Source organism: Asterias rubens, chromosome 14 (genome assembly GCF_902459465.1).
Source record: "Asterias rubens chromosome 14, eAstRub1.3, whole genome shotgun sequence".
NCBI classification, from domain to species: Eukaryota; Metazoa; Echinodermata; class Asteroidea; order Forcipulatida; family Asteriidae; genus Asterias; species Asterias rubens.
In genome coordinates this window covers 1,285,554-1,305,281 of record NC_047075.1, presented here as the reverse complement: position 1 = coordinate 1,305,281, position 19,728 = coordinate 1,285,554, and the positions used below count along the sequence as shown (strand labels likewise).

Genomic DNA, 19,728 nt, shown 5'->3' with positions numbered 1-19,728 from the left:
TACTGCATGAATATTCATTTGTTTTTCATCAATATTCATGAGCTTAAATATTCATAAAATTCTAAGAGGGGACCATGTTTATTTTGATTTGCGTTTGGGTGTATTTAAAGTAATGTTTTTGTTTAAAAGGCATACTTGTTTATTAGTTCACCTAACAGTGAAAAGCTATTAAAGGGAAGGTACACTATTGGTTATTGTCAAAGACCAGTCTTCTCACCTGGTGTATCTCAACATTATGCATAAAATAACAAACCTGTGAAAATTTGAGCTCAATTGGTCATCGGAGTTGGAAGAAATTGATGAAAGAAAAAACACCCTTGTTGGACGAATTTGTGTGCTTTCAGTAGGAATAAAAGACTTTTAGCTAGAAGTCTTTTATTATTTTAGTGAGAAATTACCTCTATTTTAAAAACTATGCTACTTCAGAGGGAGCCGTTTCTCACAATGTTTTATACTATCAACAGCTCTTCAATGCTCGATACCAAGTCAGTTTTTAAGTTAATATTTGTTTTGAGTAGTTACCAAACGTGTACCTTCCCTTTAATGAAAGAAAACGAACACCATCATATGTAGAGAACTCTTATGACAATTATTTTCAACTTTTAAGTGTGAACAAAATACAAACACGCACCCCAGTCACAATAGTGAATGTCACTAGACTTGATTTCAAGTAGACTTGTGGACAAGTCGTGAATGGTCTGCCGCGGGGTGAGATAGTCGAGTTGTGGTGGTGCTCTCACGAGATCACTGCTCTTGAACAAACTGCTGGTTGCCGACTTCTACTCATGGGACCGTAGTCGTGAGAGCAGTAGTCTCACGGGGCCAGCAGTCTCGAGAGTACCGCGGGGAGATTTGGAATTCTATCACCGTGACAGACATTTAACGACTTGCCCACAAGACTAGGTTTTAAGTCGTATTATCAAAATGCAGTTTATTTAGTTGTGTATGATTTTATTCCTTAATTGTTGCAAGCTTTAGCTTCTTTTGTAGCTACTCTTTAGGCACTAAAATTGCAATGTATTTGGGTGTTTTACTGATGGGTTATGATCTATGTAAAAGAGAGGGACAGTTTGTAGATAATTATGGATTTTAATAAGAGAGAAAGATGTTTCAGTGCAAAAACTTTTAAAGTAGCACTAGCATTTCAGAGCAAGTTCGAGTGGGCACCCATGGTTGACTACCGACCAGCTACGTACATGCGTAGTGCGCACTTACTCGAACGACTCATTTGAAAGTCTAGTCAACCTTCCGCCTTTTTGCTATAGTGTCACTGGTTCCCCTATGCGGCTTTACACATTTGTGAAAGGAACAGCTGTTGGGACCAGTGAAGGGACCAAGGGCTCAAGGCTGGTTCCAAATGGTTGACCACAGTAGTCAACCAATGGCCGACCAGCCTGGGTTCGAGTGCAAATGGTCAACCTTTAGTTAACCATTGTGCACTTGCTCTAGGTTATGCACAAGTCTGAAATCGTCTGAATGTTGGCGTATGGGCGTAGGAGAGAAATACAGCGTTTTTGCACCGAGGCTTTGATGATTTGAATTCTTCTACTGGCAAATCTTACCATGACCATATTTGGAAGTCTGTGAATTGTGATGATTTTATGTAAAAAACTACAACAATGTAAATCTTTCATTTTGAATGTATTTTTCTACAATAACTTTAATGACTAATTCAAGAGGTTTAGAGATAATATAAAATGTTTCATTTTTTGTCGACGACGATCATGAGCATGTACACATTTCAGATCTGAATCATGTGGCGGCCATGTTTGTCTTATTCCTAGTATCTACATGTACAAAAGGATTATGTATTTCATTATGCAAAACATGGGCCAGACTATAGTTTATCATGGTACATTGGTGTTGAGTTAAGTTGATTGTTGTTTATCATTGGCTTCTGATAACCTCTACTGTTTAAAAACTTCTATTATGGATGTATGAAAAAGATGATATTATTTGTGAAGGTTTCTTAAAGGTTTTTTCATTGTTTTCTTGGGGTGAATAGTTAATATTTAGAGATCTGAAAGGAAAAAAAAAACACTAATATTTGGAAGCAACATTGACAGATATTACACAGTAATGGGGAACACATTTCCAAAAATCATTTTTCATATTTTAATGTCACGGATTATGTAGTCTGGTATAAAAAGCAATTTTTAACTTAAAGGCACTGGACCCCATTGGTCATTGTCAAAGACCAGTATTTTCAATTGGTGTATCCCAAAATGTGCATTAAATATGACTCAAGTGGCCATTAAGGTTGCAATATAATAATGAAAGCAAAACTACCCCTGTTGCACAAAGGTGTGTGTTTTCAGATGCCTAATAAAAGGCTTCAGGCTTGAAGTCTTTTACTATATGAGTGAGAAATTATCTTTCTCTAAAATTATGTTACATTAGAGGGAGCTATTTCTCACAATGTCTTACACTATCAACAGCTCACGGTTGTTAGTCACCTAGCACATTGTTATGCTAACAGTTTGAGTAATTACCAATAGTGTCCAGTGCCTTTAAAATCAGTTGAAAAACCCATTTAGATCATATTGTACAGACGATTGATAACGTTAATGAATGATAGCACTTGACTCAGTAATACAATATCTATCCTTATTTTCTATACAATTAACGATGTAAATGTAGCAGGTAACATTACATGCCTTGAACTCCAGTCTATCCCTAGACCGTTATCACGGTGCAGCCATCTTAAATTTCTCCCATTGATATCAATGTTGCCAAACCGAGGCTGGAAGAACAAAATAGTCTGGTTTCTAATTGCAAGATGAGTATTAGTATTCATTATTGATATTCGATAATAGGAACATGACCAAGATGGGGCAGCATGTTAAAGGTCTACAAGAAAAGAGGTGATTTACAGGTCTTTTGAAATCAAAATGAGAAGAACAAAAAATTAAATTTCTTTATTGGACCTGGGCCCAATTTCATAAAGTCTGTAAGCACAAAAGTTGGCTTAGCATGAAAATAGGATTACCAACCAAATTTTATTGTGATATTCAGGATAATCAAACAACAGCTGAATGCCAGTAATAAGCAATGATATGCAACAAATTAAAATTTGGTTGGTAATCTTTTTTTTTTATGAAGGAAGAAATTTCATGCTTAGCGAATTGTTGTTGCTTACAGACTTTATTGGGCTCAAAGACTTGTGTTATTGTGTAATAAACAAAGGATTGGATGTGTATAATTAAATAAAATTAAAGAATGAGGTGCTTTGCCAATTATTAAAAATAATTAAATAAAACTATGTTGGTTTGTTGGTTGGTTTGTTTGTTTGTTTGTTTCATGATTGTTATGCATCAGTGGTTAGACTTTGTCAATGCATATGTGGCTTGGAGAGCTGCGAGATTAAGCGACTGGAACGGGAGACCACATACGCGAGTGGGGAGGCCGTCCCGTCACTCGACTCGCGCGCGTGGTCTCCCGTTCAAGTCGCTCCGCTGTTTGCGCCTCACAGGCCATAACAAAAAGCTAACAAATGGTATGATACCTCTACTAACTATTCTGCTAAAAATTTCCGAGGTTGAAAAAACGTCCAGCGTTTTTTCAAAAATCGGCCGAAATTGTTGTCTTCCAAATCGACTAAAATTTCATACCTAGGTGTAATTGGGGGCGAGGAGCAGGAAAATCTTGGTTTTAGTCGTCTACGATGTCTACTTTTTGAGATAATGCCTTAGTTCGGATAGTACGACGGTTTAAAATCAAGATTAAAATGAATATTTGACACCCATCCTATTGTTCCAGCAACCTGTAACTTGGAGACTGTCTTTTACACATGACGAACTTTCTTTGGTTAAATTTTGAGGCAATTCGGAGAGAAAACATTTCCGAGGTTGAAAAAACGTCAAGCTTGGTACCCTTGTCGTTTTTTCAAAAATCGGCCGAAATTTTTGTCTTCCAAATCGCCTGAAATTTCATACCTAGGTGTAATAGAGGGCGCGGAGCAGGAAAATCTTGGTTTTAGACGTCTACGATGGCTACTTTTTTAGATAATGCCTTAGTTCGGATAGTACGACGGTTTTAAATCAAGATTAAAATGAATATTTGAGACCCATCCTATTGTTCCAGCAACCTGTAACTTGGAGACTGTCTTTAACACATGACGAACTTTCTTTGGTTAAATTTTGAGGCAATTCGGAGAGAAAACATTTCCGAGGTTGAAAAAACGTCAAGCTTACCCCCTTGTCGTTTTTTCAAAAATCGGCCGAAATTTTTGTCTTCCAAATCGCCTGAAATTTCATACCTAGGTGTAATAGAGGGCGCGGAGCAGGAAAATCTTGGTTTTAGTCGTCTACGATGGCTACTTTTTGAGATAATGCCTTAGTTCGGATAGTACGACGGTTTAAAATCAAGTTTAAAATGAATATTTGAGACCCATCCTATTGTTCCAGCAACCTGTAACTTGGAGACTGTCTTTTACACATGACGAACTTCCTTTGGTTAAATTTTGAGGCAATTCGGAGAGAAAACATTTCCGAGGTTGAAAAAACGTCAAGCTTACCCCCTTGTCGTTTTTTCAAAAATCGGCCGACATTTTTGTCTTTCAAATCGCCTGAAATTTCATACCTAGGTGTAATAGAGGGCGCGGAGCAGGAAAATCTTGGTTTTAGTCGTCTACGATGGCTACTTTTTGAGATAATGCCTTAGTTCGGATAGTACGACGGTTTAAAATCAAGATTAAAATGAATATTTGAGACCCATCCTATTGTTCCAGAAACCTGTAACTTGGAGACTGTCTTTCACACATGACGAACTTTCTTTGGTTAAATTTTGAGGCAATTCGGAGAGAAAACATTTCCGAGGTTGAAAAAACGTCAAGCTTACCCCCTTGTCGTTTTTTCAAAAATCGGCCGAAATTTTTGTCTTCCAAATCGCCTGAAATTTCATACCTAGGTGTAATAGAGGGCGCGGAGCAGGAAAATCTTGGTTTTAGTCGTCTACGATGGCTACTTTTTGAGATAATGCCTTAGTTCGGATAGTACGACGGTTTAAAATCAAGATTAAAATGAATATTTGAGACCCATCCTATTGTTCCAGCAACCTGTAACTTGGAGACTGTCTTTTACACATGACGAACTTCCTTTGGTTAAATTTTGAGGCAATTCGGAGAGAAAACATTTCCGAGGTTGAAAAAACGTCAAGCTTACCCCCTTGTCGTTTTTTCAAAAATCGGCCGAAATTTTTGTCTTCCAAATCGCCTGAAATTTCATACCTAGGTGTAATAGAGGGCGCGGAGCAGGAAAATCTTGGTTTTAGTCGTCTACGATGGCTACTTTTTGAGATAATGCCTTAGTTCGGATAGTACGACGGTTTAAAATCAAGTTTAAAATGAATATTTGAGACCCATCCTATTGTTCCAGCAACCTGTAACTTGGAGACTGTCTTTTACACATGACGAACTTCCTTTGGTTAAATTTTGAGGCAATTCGGAGAGAAAACATTTCCGAGGTTGAAAAAACGTCAAGCTTACCCCCTTGTCGTTTTTTCAAAAATCGGCCGAAATTTTTGTCTTCCAAATCGCCTGAAATTTCATACCTAGGTGTAATAGAGGGCGCGGAGCAGGAAAATCTTGGTTTTAGTCGTCTACGATGGCTACTTTTTGAGATAATGCCTTAGTTCGGATAGTACGACGGTTTAAAATCAAGTTTAAAATGAATATTTGAGACCCATCCTATTGTTCCAGCAACCTGTAACTTGGAGACTGTCTTTTACACATGACGAACTTCCTTTGGTTAAATTTTGAGGCAATTCGGAGAGAAAACATTTCCGAGGTTGAAAAAACGTCAAGCTTACCCCCTTGTCGTTTTTTCAAAAATCGGCCGAAATTTTTGTCTTCCAAATCGCCTGAAATTTCATACCTAGGTGTAATAGAGGGCGCGGAGCAGGAAAATCTTGGTTTTAGTCGTCTACGATGGCTACTTTTTGAGATAATGCCTTAGTTCGGATAGTACGACGGTTTAAAATCAAGTTTAAAATGAATATTTGAGACCCATCCTATTGTTCCAGCAACCTGTAACTTGGAGACTGTCTTTTACACATGACGAACTTCCTTTGGTTAAATTTTGAGGCAATTCGGAGAGAAAACATTTCCGAGGTTGAAAAAACGTCAAGCTTACCCCCTTGTCGTTTTTTCAAAAATCGGCCGAAATTTTTGTCTTCCAAATCGCCTGAAATTTCATACCTAGGTGTAATAGAGGGCGCGGAGCAGGAAAATCTTGGTTTTAGTCGTCTACGATGGCTACTTTTTGAGATAATGCCTTAGTTCGGATAGTACGACGGTTTAAAATCAAGATTAAAATGAATATTTGAGACCCATCCTATTGTTCCAGCAACCTGTAACTTGGAGACTGTCTTTTACACATGACGAACTTCCTTTGGTTAAATTTTGAGGCAATTCGGAGAGAAAACATTTCCGAGGTTGAAAAAACGTCAAGCTTACCCCCTTGTCGTTTTTTCAAAAATCGGCCGAAATTTTTGTCTTCCAAATCGCCTGAAATTTCATACCTAGGTGTAATAGAGGGCGCGGAGCAGGAAAATCTTGGTTTTAGTCGTCTACGATGGCTACTTTTTGAGATAATGCCTTAGTTCGGATAGTACGACGGTTTAAAATCAAGTTTAAAATGAATATTTGAGACCCATCCTATTGTTCCAGCAACCTGTAACTTGGAGACTGTCTTTTACACATGACGAACTTCCTTTGGTTAAATTTTGAGGCAATTCGGAGAGAAAACATTTCCGAGGTTGAAAAAACGTCAAGCTTACCCCCTTGTCGTTTTTTCAAAAATCGGCCGAAATTTTTGTCTTCCAAATCGCCTGAAATTTCATACCTAGGTGTAATAGAGGGCGCGGAGCAGGAAAATCTTGGTTTTAGTCGTCTACGATGGCTACTTTTTGAGATAATGCCTTAGTTCGGATAGTACGACGGTTTAAAATCAAGTTTAAAATGAATATTTGAGACCCATCCTATTGTTCCAGCAACCTGTAACTTGGAGACTGTCTTTTACACATGACGAACTTCCTTTGGTTAAATTTTGAGGCAATTCGGAGAGAAAACATTTCCGAGGTTGAAAAAACGTCAAGCTTACCCCCTTGTCGTTTTTTCAAAAATCGGCCGAAATTTTTGTCTTCCAAATCGCCTGAAATTTCATACCTAGGTGTAATAGAGGGCGCGGAGCAGGAAAATCTTGGTTTTAGTCGTCTACGATGGCTACTTTTTGAGATAATGCCTTAGTTCGGATAGTACGACGGTTTAAAATCAAGTTTAAAATGAATATTTGAGACCCATCCTATTGTTCCAGCAACCTGTAACTTGGAGACTGTCTTTTACACATGACGAACTTCCTTTGGTTAAATTTTGAGGCAATTCGGAGAGAAAACATTTCCGAGGTTGAAAAAACGTCAAGCTTACCCCCTTGTCGTTTTTTCAAAAATCGGCCGACATTTTTGTCTTCCAAATCGCCTGAAATTTCATACCTAGGTGTAATAGAGGGCGCGGAGCAGGAAAATCTTGGTTTTAGTCGTCTACGATGGCTACTTTTTGAGATAATGCCTTAGTTCGGATAGTACGACGGTTTAAAATCAAGTTTAAAATGAATATTTGAGACCCATCCTATTGTTCCAGCAACCTGTAACTTGGAGACTGTCTTTTACACATGACGAACTTCCTTTGGTTAAATTTTGAGGCAATTCGGAGAAAAAACATTTCCGAGGTTGAAAAAACGTCAAGCTTACCCCCTTGTCGTTTTTTCAAAAATCGGCCGAAATTTTTGTCTTCCAAATCGCCTGAAATTTCATACCTAGGTGTAATAGAGGGCGCGGAGCAGGAAAATCTTGGTTTTAGTCGTCTACGATGGCTACTTTTTGAGATAATGCCTTAGTTCGGATAGTACGACGGTTTAAAATCAAGTTTAAAATGAATATTTGAGACCCATCCTATTGTTCCAGCAACCTGTAACTTGGAGACTGTCTTTTACACATGACGAACTTCCTTTGGTTAAATTTTGAGGCAATTCGGAGAGAAAACATTTCCGAGGTTGAAAAAACGTCAAGCTTACCCCCTTGTCGTTTTTTCAAAAATCTGCCGAAATTTTTGTCTTCCAAATCGCCTGAAATTTCATACCTAGGTGTAATAGAGGGCGCGGAGCAGGAAAATCTTGGTTTTAGTCGTCTACGATGGCTACTTTTTGAGATAATGCCTTAGTTCGGATAGTACGACGGTTTAAAATCAAGTTTAAAATGAATATTTGAGACCCATCCTATTGTTCCAGCAACCTGTAACTTGGAGACTGTCTTTTACACATGACGAACTTCCTTTGGTTAAATTTTGAGGCAATTCGGAGAGAAAACATTTCCGAGGTTGAAAAAACGTCAAGCTTACCCCCTTGTCGTTTTTTCAAAAATCGGCCGAAATTTTTGTCTTCCAAATCGCCTGAAATTTCATACCTAGGTGTAATAGAGGGCGCGGAGCAGGAAAATCTTGGTTTTAGTCGTCTACGATGGCTACTTTTTGAGATAATGCCTTAGTTCGGATAGTACGACGGTTTAAAATCAAGATTAAAATGAATATTTGAGACCCATCCTATTGTTCCAGCAACCTGTAACTTGGAGACTGTCTTTTACACATGATGAACTTCCTTTGGTTAAATTTTGAGGCAATTCGGCGAGAAAACATTTCCGAGGTTGAAAAAACGTCAAGCTTACCCCCTTGTCGTTTTTTCAAAAATTGGCCGAAATTGTTGTCTTCCAAATCGCATGAAATTTCATACCTAGGTGTAATTGGGGGCGAGGAGCAGGAAAATCTTGGTTTTAGTCGTCTACGATGGCTACTTTTTGAGATAATGCCTTATTTCGGATAGTACGACGGTTTAAAATCAATATTAAAATGAATATTTGAGACCCATCCTATTGTTCCAGCAACCTGTAACTTGGAGACTGTCTTTTACACATGACGAACTTCTTTTGGTTAAATTTTGAGGCAATTCGGAGCGAAATAATTTCCGAGGGTGAAAAAACGGCACTTGTCGTTTTTTCAAAAATCGGTCGAAATTATTGTCTTCCAAATCGCCTGAAATTTCATACCTAGGTGTAATTGGGGGCGAGGAGCAGGAAAATCTTTATTTTAGTCGTCTGCGATGGCTACTTTTGGAGATAGTGCCTTAATTTGGATTTAAACGAACAGTCGGGTACCCTGTAGTTGGTCTTATAACCAATGCTTCGTCCCAAGTAATTTGCCGCGTACACATGTATTCAAGCATGCAGTTGACTCTGGCTGTCACCGTGGACGATATTTAGAGCATTTTGGTGTGGTTTTAATCTTCAGGTAACTTTTCAGGCAAGACTAATGTTTATTCGTATATTCTGATTCGATAGAGTCTTTCAGACCTCTCAAGAACACTGGTATTAGCAATGTCTGTGATTTCTATGTTTGTGGCATCGTAGCTATACACTACATTTAGCTGGTATGCTTTTGTATGTAGGTCTACTGTTCACAACACAATGTGCGATGGTGTGTTTATCGCTCCCTAGTTAATTCTCTGTCATTCAGTATAGGTTGTTTTTTCCCCTTTAAATTTAGGGATTTCTCTTATTGTATCTAACGATTCATTGCGGATTTGTGAAGTACATAGTATATATTACATCAATGTTTGGCAATGTTTACATTGCTTAGCAGTGTTTCTTCAATGCAATCCTTCGGGCTCCAGCTGTTTCTATATTTTTTAAATGTTTTTAACGTAATTAATGTGCAATATTTTACTTTTTATTCCCGAGAAATGAAATAAATAAATATAAAGATATAACTCTGCCAATTTGTATTATTTACACACACATACACTCGACGTTTTAATTCTTTAATAATTTAATTACAATATTTTGTACACATTTTTTGCTGATAAAATGTGAGTGTGTGAATTGGCTGTATTATTTATTTATTTATTTATTTATTTATTTATTTATTTATTTATTTATTTATTTATTTTTATTTAAAGAGCAGTTTAATGTGATATGTACCAATTCGAATAATAAAAATAATAATTAAAAACAAATCATTAAAAAGAATCCGTGCCGTTCCTTATCAGAGTTAAATTACTTAAAATTATCAATAATTTATTGAATATAATAATTAATGGTTTTGTTTGCCACATAACGCCCTGTGTTTGAATATGCCCCCCCCCCCCCCATTCGCCCGATTTGCCCCGCTTCTAGAGACTTTTTCAATCGCTGATATTTTCTCAGTTTAATAGACCCGTTTTAGTCCCGTGCATTTTATTTATCCCAAACACCGTCGAATTTGTGCATGCTTCAACTCTGTTGTACCCAGTCCCAATCTTTACATTACCTGGGGTACTATGGCATCGGGAAATCCTTGTAAAACACGCCAGTGGAATGCACTCTCTATTATACGTTTGGATTTAAAGTTGTTCACTCTAAGGTATATAGTAAAACTCGAGCCCATTGTTCTTAAGAAGAGCGGTGGCCCAGTGGTAGAGCTCCGGATTCTGAACGCAAAGGTACTGAGTTCGAGCCCCGGCTTGTGTCTTTTTCTACGCGTAAGAACATTGGTTTAAGCGGAACCCTATGGCATAGGGAAATCCTTGCTTAATACCTAATAAATAACTTGCGAGTGGAAGGCATAAGCTACAATACATTTTGATTTTAAAGTTGTTCACTTTAAGGTTTATAATTAAAATCGAACCCATTATTATCAAGAAGGACAGTGGCCCAGTGGTAGGGCTCCGGATTCTGAAGCCAAAGGTGCTGGGTTCGAACCCCGGTGTGTGTTCTTTTTCTGCGTTGAAGAACATTGGTTTACGCGGTACCCTACGGCATAGGGAAATCCTTGCTTAACCCCTAATCAATAATTAATGCGAGTGGAAGGCACAAGTTACAATATACTTTGATATAAAGTTGTTCACTCTAGGGTATAACATTAAACTCGAACGCAAATGAAGAAAGAGTAGTAGTGGCCCAATGGAAGGGCTCCGGGCTCTACACCCAATGGTACAGAGTTCGAACCCCGGTCTGTGTTCTTTTTTCTACGCTTGAGAACATTGGTTTGCGCTGTTCCCTATGGCATAGGGAAATCCTTGCTTTACACTTGGTAAATAATTTGCGAGTGGGAGGCAAATAATACGTTTTGATTTAAAATTGTTCATTCTAGGGTATAACATTAAACTCGAACGCAAAAAATGAAGTAAGAGTAGTAGTGGCCCAATGGAAGGGCTCCGGGCTCTACACCAAATGGTGCGGGGTTCGATTCCCGATCTGTGTTCTTTTAGTATGCTTGAGAACATTGGTTTGCGCAGTTCCCAATGGTATAGGGAAATCATTGCTTTACACTTGGTAAATAATTTGCGAGTGGGAGGCAAATAATACGTTTTGAGTTAAAATTGTTCATTCTAGGGTATAACATTAAACTCGAACGCAAAAAATGAAGTAAGAGTAGTAGTGGCCCAATGGAAGGGCTCCGGGCTCTACACCAAATGGTGCGGGGTTCGATTCCCGATCTGTGTTCTTTTAGTATGCTTGAGAACATTGGTTTGCGCAGTTCCCAATGGTATAGGGAAATCATTGCTTTACACTTGGTAAATAATTTGCGAGTGGGAGGCAAATAATACGTTTTGATTTAAAATTGTTCATTCTAGGGTATAACATTAAACTCGAACGCAAATGAAGTAAGAGTAGTAGTGGCCCAATGGAAGGGCTCCGGGCTCTACACCAAATGGTGCGGGGTTCGATTCCCGATCTGTGTTCTTTTAGTATGCTTGAGAACATTGGTTTGTGCGGTTCCCTATGGTATAGGGAAATCATTGCTTTACACTTGGTAAATAATTTGCGAGTGGGAGGCAAATGATACGTTTTGATTTAAAATTGTTCATTCTAGGGTATAACATTAAACTCGAACGCAAATGAAGTAAGAGTAGTAGTGGCCCAATGGAAGGGCTCCGGGCTCTACACCAAATGGTGCGGGGTTCGATTCCCGATCTGTGTTCTTTTAGTATGCTTGAGAACATTGGTTTGTGCGGTTCCCTATGGTATAGGGAAATCCTTGCTTTACACTTGGTAAATAATTTGCGAGTGGGAGGCAAATAATACGTTTTGATTTAAAATTGTTCATTCTAGGGTATAACATTAAACTCGAACGCAAATTATGAAAGAGTAGTAGTGGCCTAATGGAAGAGCTCCGGGCTCTACACCCAATGGTACGGGGTTCGAACCCCGGTCTGTGTTCTTTTTTCTACGCTTGAGAACATTGGTTTGCGCTGTTCCCTATGGCATGGGGAAATCCTTGCTTTACACTTGGTAAATAATTTGCGAGTGGGAGGCAAATAATACGTTTTGATTTAAAATTGTTCATTCTAGGGTATAACATTAAACTCGAACGCAAATGAAGTAAGAGTAGTAGTGGCCCAATGGAAGGGCTCCGGGCTCTACACCCAATGGTACGGGGTTCGAACCCCGGTCAGTGTTCTTTTTTCTACGCTTGAGAACATTGGTTTGCGCTGTTCCCTATGGCGTGGGGAAATCCTTGCTTTACACTTGGTAAATAATTTGCGAGTGGGAGGCAAATAATACGTTTTGATTTAAAATTGTTCATTCTAGGGTATAACATTAAACTCGAACGCAAATGAAGTAAGAGTAGTAGTGGCCCGATGGAAGGGCTCCGGGCTCTACACCAAATGGTGCGGGGTTCGATTCCCGATCTGTGTTCTTTTTTCTATGCTTGAGAACATTGGTTTGCGCTGTTCCCTATGGCATGGGGAAATCCTTGCTTTACACTTGGTAAATAATTTGCGAGTGGGAGGCAAATAATACGTTTTGATTTAAAATTGTTCATTCTAGGGTATAACATTAAACTCGAACGCAAATGAAGTAAGAGTAGTAGTGGCCCAATGGAAGGGCTCTGGGCTCTACACCCAATGGTACGGAGTTCGATTCCCGGGTGTTCTTTTACTACGTTTTAATTTAAAGTTTGTCATACGAAGGTTTAAAATTAAACTCGAACGCAAAAGAAGTAAGAGGAGACGTGGCTCAATGGAAGGGCTCCGGACTCTACACCCAATGGTGCGGAGTTCGATTCCCGGGTGTTCTTTTACTACGTTTTAAATAAAAGTTTGTCATACGAAGGTTTAAAATAAAACTCGAACGCATATTAGTAAGAAGGAGCAGTGGCCCAGTGGAAGGGCTCTGGTCTCTGGACCGAAGGGTCCCGGGATCGAATCCAGCTTCAGGAAAGTTGGAGACGTTTTAAAAATATTTGTTTTATTAAAAAAATTATATTAATATAAAAAAGAGCATAGGTTCGTTTTAAGTTTTAAGTTTTAAGTTTCTTTTCTAAGCGAGTGCTAGCGGTGAGTGCTACTGCGCGGTGGGTGCCACTGTCTGGTGAGTCGAGACTTCTCGGACGGCAGCGCGCTGCCACCACCGGGGTTCGAACCGGGGACCCTTCGCTTCGGAAGCCGACACCTACCCACGACACCCACTTGGGTCCCCCCCAGGATACCTTCGCATTTTAGACCTGATAAACCTTCGGTTCATACTTAACATAGAAAGCTATGGCATGGGATTTCAGTGCTTTATACTTAGTATATAATTTGCGAGTTGAATACTTTTCAGAGGATACTATGGCATGGGATTTCAGTGCTTTATACTTAGTATATAATTTGCGAGTTGAATACTTTTCAGAGGATACTATGGCATGGGATTTCAGTGCTTTATACTTAGTATATAATTTGCGAGTTGAATACTTTTCAGAGGATACTATGGCATGGGATTTCAGTGCTTTATACTTAGTATATAATTTGTGAGTTGAATACTTTTCATAGGATACTATGGTATGGGAATATCAACGCTTTATACTTGGTATATAATTTATACTTAGTATATAATTTGCCAGTGGAAAACCTTACACATGATGCTATGGCATAGTAAAATCAGTACTTTATACTTAGTAATTTACGAGTGGCCTGCGCTGTTGGCAGGGTTGTAGGAAACGTATAGGCATATGGAGGACTCATTGGTTCGGACTTAGAAAATATTTGAGTTGAAGGAACACGCTGTAGGTATGGACCATTTACTTATATGGGGAACTCTTTGGTTTGGACTTGAGTTGAAGGCACGCTCTGTAGGCATATATATAGACAATTTAGTTTAATTGGGGAGCACGGTTCGCATGGTACTATGGCATAGGGAAATCCTTGCTTTATACTTAAATAATCTGCGAGTCAAAGCAAAGGCAAATGCATTAACTTAGGAGCAGGTACATGTATATGGGTAGACAGGGGGACTTAAAAATATAATGTGATCGGAAGACATACACTGTAAGTATAGGCACACAATAATAACAAGGAAACATAGGCATACAGTGGACTCTCTGTTCGAACTTACAAAGTATTCGAGTTGAATGCACACGCCGTGGGTATGGAAAATTAGTTTACGGGGGAAACGGTATTGTTGTGAATTATCGGTTTGACATTATGGGAATTGGGGATTGTTGCTGGGGGAGGGTGGCGGGGTTTGGGGTTGGGTGTAGGCTAGCTGGGATCAACATGACGGCGGGAATAAATAAAAGCGTTGATTCCACCGGTGTTCTTGGTGGGTACTCGCCGTGTGTCGTAGTATTTGTTTTAATGTGTACAATAATATTTAAGACACCGTTATATAAAAAAATAAAATTAGAAGGTGGACTACTCAAAGAATACACTGTGAAATTTCAGGCGATTTTGGAAATTAAAAATTGTTGGCCGATTTAGGAAAAACGACAAGGGGTGTAACTTGAAGTTTGTTCATCCTATTTGCCTCATAATCTAACATTATGTGTAAAAGACAGTATAAAATGTACAAGTTACTGGAACGAATTGGCAGGGTCTCTAATATTCATTATAATCTTGGTTAAGTTTAAGCTACCGTTACATCGAAAACATTGCAATAATTTATAACAAAAAGTTGCTAAGTCAACGACTAAAACCTTTAGTACACCTTGGCATGAAATTTCAGGTGATTTTGAAAAGAAGTGTTTGCGATTGATTTTAGAAAAAAATACGCCTTTGTTTAAACTATAAAAAAAAACTTTATTAAATAAAAAATATTAAAAAAAATAGTTTATTATACTATAAAAAATACTGTTGACGTAAAAAGAAAAAAACATCAACAAGTTGGGCAGTTCAGAGTGAAGGACTGCAGGTGCCAAACAGTTTTACCATTATTAATTCTTTGGATAATACCACATCACCGGTCATTTCGGTTGGTAAGCAGTTTACAAAAATAAAAAAAACTAAAACGAAACTAACATTTTAGAAACAAGTAGGTCTGACCCACAGATTTATCTAAGATACAACTATCTACGAATTGAAGAACAAATATAATCTGAAAACTAAGCTACACAGGAAAGTTCCATTGTTTCCTCTGATTGACAGCAAGCTGTCATTATTATGCAATGGCCGACCAGAGTGGGCACAACTTCCGGGTTGCCGTTGTTTATGTTAGCTTCGGAGGGTGGAATAGAAATGCGACAAAATAACCCGTTTTATGACAATCAAGGAGTGTACACGTCTTCCAAGAAGCCTACTCCTATTCTACATTATGAACTTAAATAAACTACATGGTAAAGCTTACCCATACAGACATTAAATCACATCAAATCATCGTAAGTAAATCCACGGTGTTGACAAACTTTCAAGCATGGCTGGTGGCCATTTTGAATATCGTGACGCGGCATCAAGCCGTCGAGTGTCCAGACCTCTATTGTGCGTTTATATGGTGTTAAGCGGTAGTCGGGTACCTTCCGTTTGCTTTGGCTGGTTCCATTCACCGGTACCTGTCCGAGATCACAGGGGTACGTAACTGGCTCCCGCAAGATCTCGCGGAATGTTTCGAAATGCGAGAATCGAAGGCTTGAATCGTATTAAAGGCGATAAACAAACAACACTGTAATAAACGGTCGTTATTAAACCATGGTGGAATGATTAAACCAAGTAGCGCAACGTTTGTTTAATTTTAGGCCTAATTTTGAAGAAAATGCCCGACTACCGGGTTACTCCCTTGCCTTTATTTCAAACTAAGGGCTTTTTTTCTGTTCTTTTTTTTCTTTTGTACAAATGCTGTGCTTAGGCCACCAATTGCCGTCTTTAAATCTTAGGCCAACTTGTGATTACAATAAGATTGCCATTGCCATTTTTTCAAGTTTTGAGGCAAACTTTTGATGGAAATGCTGGACTTACCCTTTACCATTTTTTATATTATATTTGTGCCTTATTTTGATGAAGATATTGGACAGATCCCCTTGCCGTTTATCAATTCTGGGCCAACTTTTGATTTTAATATGATACAACCCTTGCATTTTTTCAAATTGTATACCTGTTTTTGATAAAATTACTGGACTTACACCTTGCCATCTCTTCGGTAAACAAAAATTAAAAATGAGAAGGGGTTTAAGTCCATAAAATTAGGCCTTAAATTGAAGCGAAAAATACAAGGGGGTAAGTCCAGCATAAGGTGCACTGTGTCAAAACAAAAACAAAACTTATTAGTAACCCTGTAATTAACAAAATCTCAAAGACCAGAATAAACCAAAAACAGGCCAACTTGATGTTTTTCAAAGATAAATTTATTCATACGTACAAAATTATTTAATGTACACAGAGATGCAACTGTTAAAATTTGCCCAAAATACTTTGTATAGTAATGGAACCGTACACTTTCTAAACAAAAACAAATGGTTTTAGCTTTTGCCAGAATCTTAAAGGCACTGGACACAATTGGTAATTGTCAAAGACCAGTATACAGTTCAGTTCATTTATTTCCATAGTATTCACAAGTATAACAGTCAAATACAATACAGTATTATGTAAACAGGGAGTGAAACTGTAGAGGAACCCATAAAAAAGCACAGCTTGTAAGTAATGGGTCCCTAAAATGAAGCATGTGCTTTGACCTAAATAAATAATATTACTGAGAGTGGTCTCAGAGATAACCAAAAAACAATAGTAAGCTTGGTGAATCTCAACATACGCATACAATAAAAAACCTGTGAAAATTTGGACTTAATTGGTCGTTGAAGTTGCTCACACAGCTTTCTATCGCTCATTACGAAGTACGTTTTTACGCTAACAATTATTTTGAGGGGTAACGACCAATAGTGTCCAGTGTCTTTAAGTAACAGGATGTACATATATAAAGAATGAAGAGAACGGCCAAATAAGAACAAGAACAATTTAATAGATGTAGGAATTTCTCCAGAGGTTGGACTTACTAATAAGTGATAAACACTGATTTCCCCGAGTCTTGCGGTGAGAAATAAACCACAGACAAACTACTCAGGTGGGATTCGAACTCACTATCTCTAATTCTCCAAGTCTAGAGCACACGTTATAACATATAGCTGCTTAACGGCCGACTTTGTGCTGTTGTGTTTGGGGTTTCATGTCCTAGGCATTAAGAGCACCGAACTCAAGCTCTAGTGTTTCTGTTTAGCAGAGTGTGGGTTCGAATCCTTGTCATGACACCTGTGTCCCTGAGCAAGACTCTTTAACCAAACTCAAGCTCTGGTGTTTCTGTTCAGCAGAATGGTGGTTCGAATCCCGGTCAAACCACCTGTGTCCCCAAGCAAGACTCTTTACTATAATTGCTTCTCTCCACCCAGGGGTACACACTCGTCAAATCAATTCACGGTTAGTTCATAGGGTGTCATGGCCGAGCGGATAAGAGAACCAAACTCAAGCTCTGGTGTTTCTGTTCAGCAGAGTGTGGGCTCGAATCCATGGCATGACACTTCTGTCCTTAAGCAAGACACTTAACTATAATTGCTTCTCTCCACCCAGGGGTAAATGGGTACCTGTGAGGGCAGAGATGGTTCTTGTGATTGGTTTAGCCGAGTAGCGCATATTAATGTTGCACAGACTGCATACTCCCCACCAGGGAGTTGAGATGGTTTAAGGGGTGATTTAAGGCCCAGTGACCAGGGGTAATAATGTGAAGCGCTTTGGGACGCCCTTTGGGTGTGAAAAGCGCTATATATGTATTAGTTTACAGACTCTGTAAAATATAAATACAAAACTTGAGGCTTGAACACAAGCTCTCATCTTCAAGAAAAGTTTAAAGCATACGGCCAACATTGATATTGTTTCAAAAACCAGTGTCCGAACTTCTTGTGACCCCAAATATAAATAATATACCAAACATGTGAGAGACTATGCTCAATTGGTATTTATAGCCACAACACAATTCTGAGAAGAAAACAAGTTTCACTTGAAAAGATTTCATAAAATTTTATAACTTACGTTATTTAACATGATTATTAGAATACTTACAAGATGTCTTTACCAAGCCAAAGAAATTCATGAAACTGCCACGGTGTGGTCATCTTAGTCATGTTTCCTGTATACACAGTGACTGACAGTACTTATTATCAGTTCATACCAAAGGGACCAGACTAATTTCTCCTTCCAGCCTCAGTCTGGTTAATGCTAGGTTGAATTGGAGAGTGGCAAGATGGCCGCATCATAGTAGTAAAGAGTAAGACCTTTCTATTGCATCATTACAGCTAAGTTTTTGCCAACAGAGGTTGGGAAAAATATGGAAAGCCATCAATGCAATACAAAAACAGATGACCACAGTTTGTAACAATGTCAAGTTTGTAACAACTAATAAACAAATAATGTTGAATTTGTTAGAAACAAAGCAACCAATCATGAGAGATATTTTAATTAATTTAAAGTTTGCAAAAACTGTTGACTTTGATCAGAACATTCTGTTAAAGGCAGTGGACACTGATAATTATCATCATAAAACCTTTCTTGATTACAAGGGGAGAGGTTGATGGTAAAAAACATTGTGAGAAACAGCTCCCTCTGAAGTGACGTAGTTTTTGAGAAAGAAGTAATTTTCCACGAATTTGATTTCGAGACCTCAAGTTTAGAATTTGAGGTCTCGAAATCAAGCATCAGAAAGCACACAACTTCATGTGACAAGGGTGTTTTTTCTTTCACTATTATCTCGCAAATTCGACGGCCGATTGAGCTCAAATTTTCACAGGTTTGTTATTTTATGCATATGTTGAGATACACCAACAGGCTGATCTTTGACAGTTACCAATAGTGTCCACTGCCTTTAACACGATTGAATGTTTTGCTGTCGATGCTGACCATTGCGGGTTGTTTATCAACAATACAAAGGTTTATATTGCCACTTTCCTAATGCTCAATCAAATGGAAAACCAGCTCTTTCTGGAGCTGTACTGAGCAGTTTTCCCGTAACGGGGCACACAGTTTTGTTCCACGTGCACTGCGTGTGGACAATCACTCCGTTGGGATACCTGGAAAAACCGTCTGCCCCACATCGGGCATGGAACACCTAGCTCTTACTGGAGCTTATCTTCGTACTAAACAGTCTTCCCGTAACGGGGCATACGGTTTTGTTCCACGCGCACTGCGTATGGACGATGACTCCGTTCGGATACCTGGCAAACGTTGGCTCGTGGAAAGGGCGGTTACAGACTTGGCAATTCCGGTCGTCGCCGACGTAGATCGGGTCTCGCTGTTGGGAGATCTGCGAAACCTTGAGGTTGAGGTTTTCGGTGCGCGTGAGCATCCGTTGAAGCTTGGTGGTGCGTGACGTGTGGAGGCTCTTACGGACTGTGTTGGTTAGGAATTGTGAGAGGAGGGCTGTGGACCAGTTCTCGGGGATCAGCTGCAGGACCTAGAAATGAGAAAATGATGA

General features: G+C 38.8%; 1 protein-coding gene across 1 annotated transcript in view; it reads right to left on the bottom strand.

Moving 5' to 3' along the window:
* Positions 1-19,106: 19,106 nt before the first annotated feature.
* Positions 19,107-19,728, bottom strand: part of LOC117299281 (transforming growth factor-beta receptor-associated protein 1-like) — a 34,632-nt gene continuing 34,010 nt past the window's right edge. The window contains exon 22 of the mRNA XM_033782767.1: positions 19,107-19,707. Coding sequence (XP_033638658.1) covers positions 19,363-19,707 — 345 coding nt within the window. The 3' untranslated portion in view covers positions 19,107-19,362. The remainder of the gene's footprint in view (positions 19,708-19,728) is intronic.